General features: G+C 45.6%; 2 protein-coding genes across 8 annotated transcripts in view; both read right to left on the bottom strand.

Moving 5' to 3' along the window:
* The window catches only part of LOC126570236 (alpha-tocopherol transfer protein-like), a 1,093-nt gene extending 56 nt beyond the window's left edge, over positions 1-1,037 (bottom strand). The window contains exons 1-4 of the mRNA XM_050227834.1: positions 754-1,037; positions 578-685; positions 141-499; positions 1-72 (exon numbers count right to left, since the gene is read on the bottom strand). The exon at positions 1-72 is cut by the window's left edge and continues 56 nt beyond it. Coding sequence (XP_050083791.1) covers positions 1-72; positions 141-499; positions 578-685; positions 754-1,037 — 823 coding nt within the window. The remainder of the gene's footprint in view (positions 73-140; positions 500-577; positions 686-753) is intronic.
* An 811-nt stretch (positions 1,038-1,848) lies between these two features.
* The window catches only part of LOC126570231 (A disintegrin and metalloproteinase with thrombospondin motifs 9), a 129,017-nt gene continuing 128,365 nt past the window's right edge, over positions 1,849-2,500 (bottom strand). For all 7 annotated transcript variants that reach the window (XM_050227827.1, XM_050227824.1, XM_050227822.1 and 4 more), the window contains one exon: positions 1,849-2,500. This exon is cut by the window's right edge and continues 1,967 nt beyond it. The gene's annotated coding sequence lies outside the window, so the exon portion shown is untranslated.

Genomic DNA, 2,500 nt, shown 5'->3' on the forward strand with positions numbered 1-2,500 from the left:
CATCCACACGCTTCTGTGCGTCGTAATCTGCGAGGAACTTCTCACACTCAATCGTGTGTCTGTAAAGTTGATCTGACGGAGAGAAAACATGTCAGTTAAACTCTTCTCTTCCTCGCCGTTATCCGCAGATGACAACCTACCCCGTAGTTCTTTCCTTGGCGGAGCCATTCCACCGTACTCAGCCGGCAGACAGCGCTGCGGAATGTGCTGGAACAGCGTGTCCAGTCGGGTGTGCAGATGGAACATCCCAAGCAGCTCTTTCTTCATAAATGGTCGTATCATGGCCATGATACGGTCAATGAAAGGCACGACATTCGCCAGGTGGAGTCCTTTGAGGCGAATCGGTAAACCCTCCTGGATGAAGTACAGGAGATCCTTGAGCGTAAAGATACCCAGCTTCGGTAAATGTCCCAGATGGATGCCGTCCATATCGATGACGAGAATCGACCCATTGTTGCAGCCTTCTTCCCACAGAACAATGTCGACGCACATGAACGCACTTCATTTAGGAAGACAATATGCATTAAGCACAAGCGAAAAATCGAGGAAGATATGCGTGGGGACCATTATCACTCACAATGTTAGTATCGCGCTCAGCGAAAACTTGCTCGCATCCGGATCGATGATTTTTGCTACCAACACTCGATAGCCCTCTGGGGTCAGTTCAGGAAGGCACACTAAATCACTTTGAAAAGGATAACACGTGAACCGTTGGCATGATCTTCGCCTCTGGGGTCGTTTCGTTCAACTTACAGCACATCCATAGCCTGCTGGATGGAGCGTAGCGAGAGGTCACGGTTGCTAAACAGATTTTTGCAACTCGTTCTGAAGCTATAGTAGGCTTCGACCGTGCGACGGGCCGCCTCCGCATCGTTGTAGTTGGAGTGCAGAAAGAGAATCAACTCTAGCTCACTGACCGGTGGCAGATGTGGCTGACTGCGACACCAATCGCCCAGCCGTTGCACTTCCGATGGTAGCAGCTCACCCTGGTACTTCCGGTACTGCTCTTCGACACTGGCGAATTCAATCGAGTTCATGATTTGAAGAACGGATTTCGAAGCTGCTTCCGTCTTTATGTGACAGACACTGTGAAATGAAACTAAACTTAAACTGACTCCAGCTGGTGCGTTCAACTTTGATATCAAACTCGGAAGAGGGGATTTAATGGACACGGAAAGGACACGGATTCGGAAACGTACCAAGACACCTTAATACGCACTAACCCTTCAACGACGTGCGGTTTAGCGGGCTCATTACTCACGATACGATCATGACCCTTCTACAAACACGCTCCAAGAGAGGGTTAATCGCGTTGAACGCCTTTTTTTTGCTTTTAGCTCCACCAAGTTCTGTTTTAGTGCAATTAAACACAGCAACGGTCGGTAACTGGAATGTGCGTCATTGTTGATGGGGATGGAGCGATTAAAAGCGAAAAGACATCCGCATAAAACTTCTAACCTTGTCAGCTGCACATGGGGTGGCGAAGATGATTGGAGATAAAGTAAGACTGGCAGACTCGTTTTCGCTGTTTTATCCATTGCTGCGCGTATTATTGCTGCAGATTCTAAACAGGTTTGAGACAACCTTGCTTCTTAAGCAGTAAGAAACCACCCGTGCATTTGGTGTGGAACAAAAACGGTCCAAATGGGGGTCTAATTTTGATGATGTTAGAAAAACAAATAAGAGGAAGCATTTGAAGGAACCCTCCATATGTAGTTAATGGCATAATTGTCTGGTATATTATTGGCGCAATTGTTAGAGTGAAATGATAAAGTTTTCACATAAATGTAGTACATTAGAAACTTTTCGGATGTTGAATCACGATCGCGTACTACGTGAGCTACTGAATTAGGCACCTTTATCTGCATCGTGTAATGCAGTTTGACTTTTATTATTTCTCATATCTTCACATTTAGGTATAGTAAGTATGAAACATCGAAATAATAAGGATGATAAAATTAGGGAACTATGAAATCGTAAATCATATTCATAAAAATAATAATAATACAAATAATAGTTGCAACGCTAATGCTTAATAAGAGACGCGCGGAATTAGTGAAACCGAAGTGAACTTCGATGCGCTACACAACATACAGCACGCTGCTGTTCCTGTTCGCGTGCCACCATTGCCACTGTGTGCAACTGGAAATTCGTCCAAGCTTGCAAAAGTTACACATGACAAAGTCGCAATTTTGCGTTCCACCGAGACAAGCGCGCGCATCATGGTATTTACAATGCCGCCGACACGGTGGTCGACGATGTCGGAGACGAGTTTGAAGAAAACCGAAACAATCTCAGACCAAACTAGAGAAGAGACACTTCAAAAGAGAAGAGAGATGGGTACACTCCGTGGCGGATTAAGCAGCAAGATGTTCACAGAGTGACCATGTTAGGCGATGGATTGTAAGGGATCCCATGTTTCTAATACTACTTATAGTAGTTTGTTACGCTTCTAACCGGATGCGCTCATTCCGATTGGCTTCGCTCTGTTATCCAGCGC

Source organism: Anopheles aquasalis, chromosome 2 (assembly GCF_943734665.1).
Source record: "Anopheles aquasalis chromosome 2, idAnoAquaMG_Q_19, whole genome shotgun sequence".
Lineage (NCBI taxonomy): Eukaryota > Metazoa > Arthropoda > Insecta > Diptera > Culicidae > Anopheles > Anopheles aquasalis.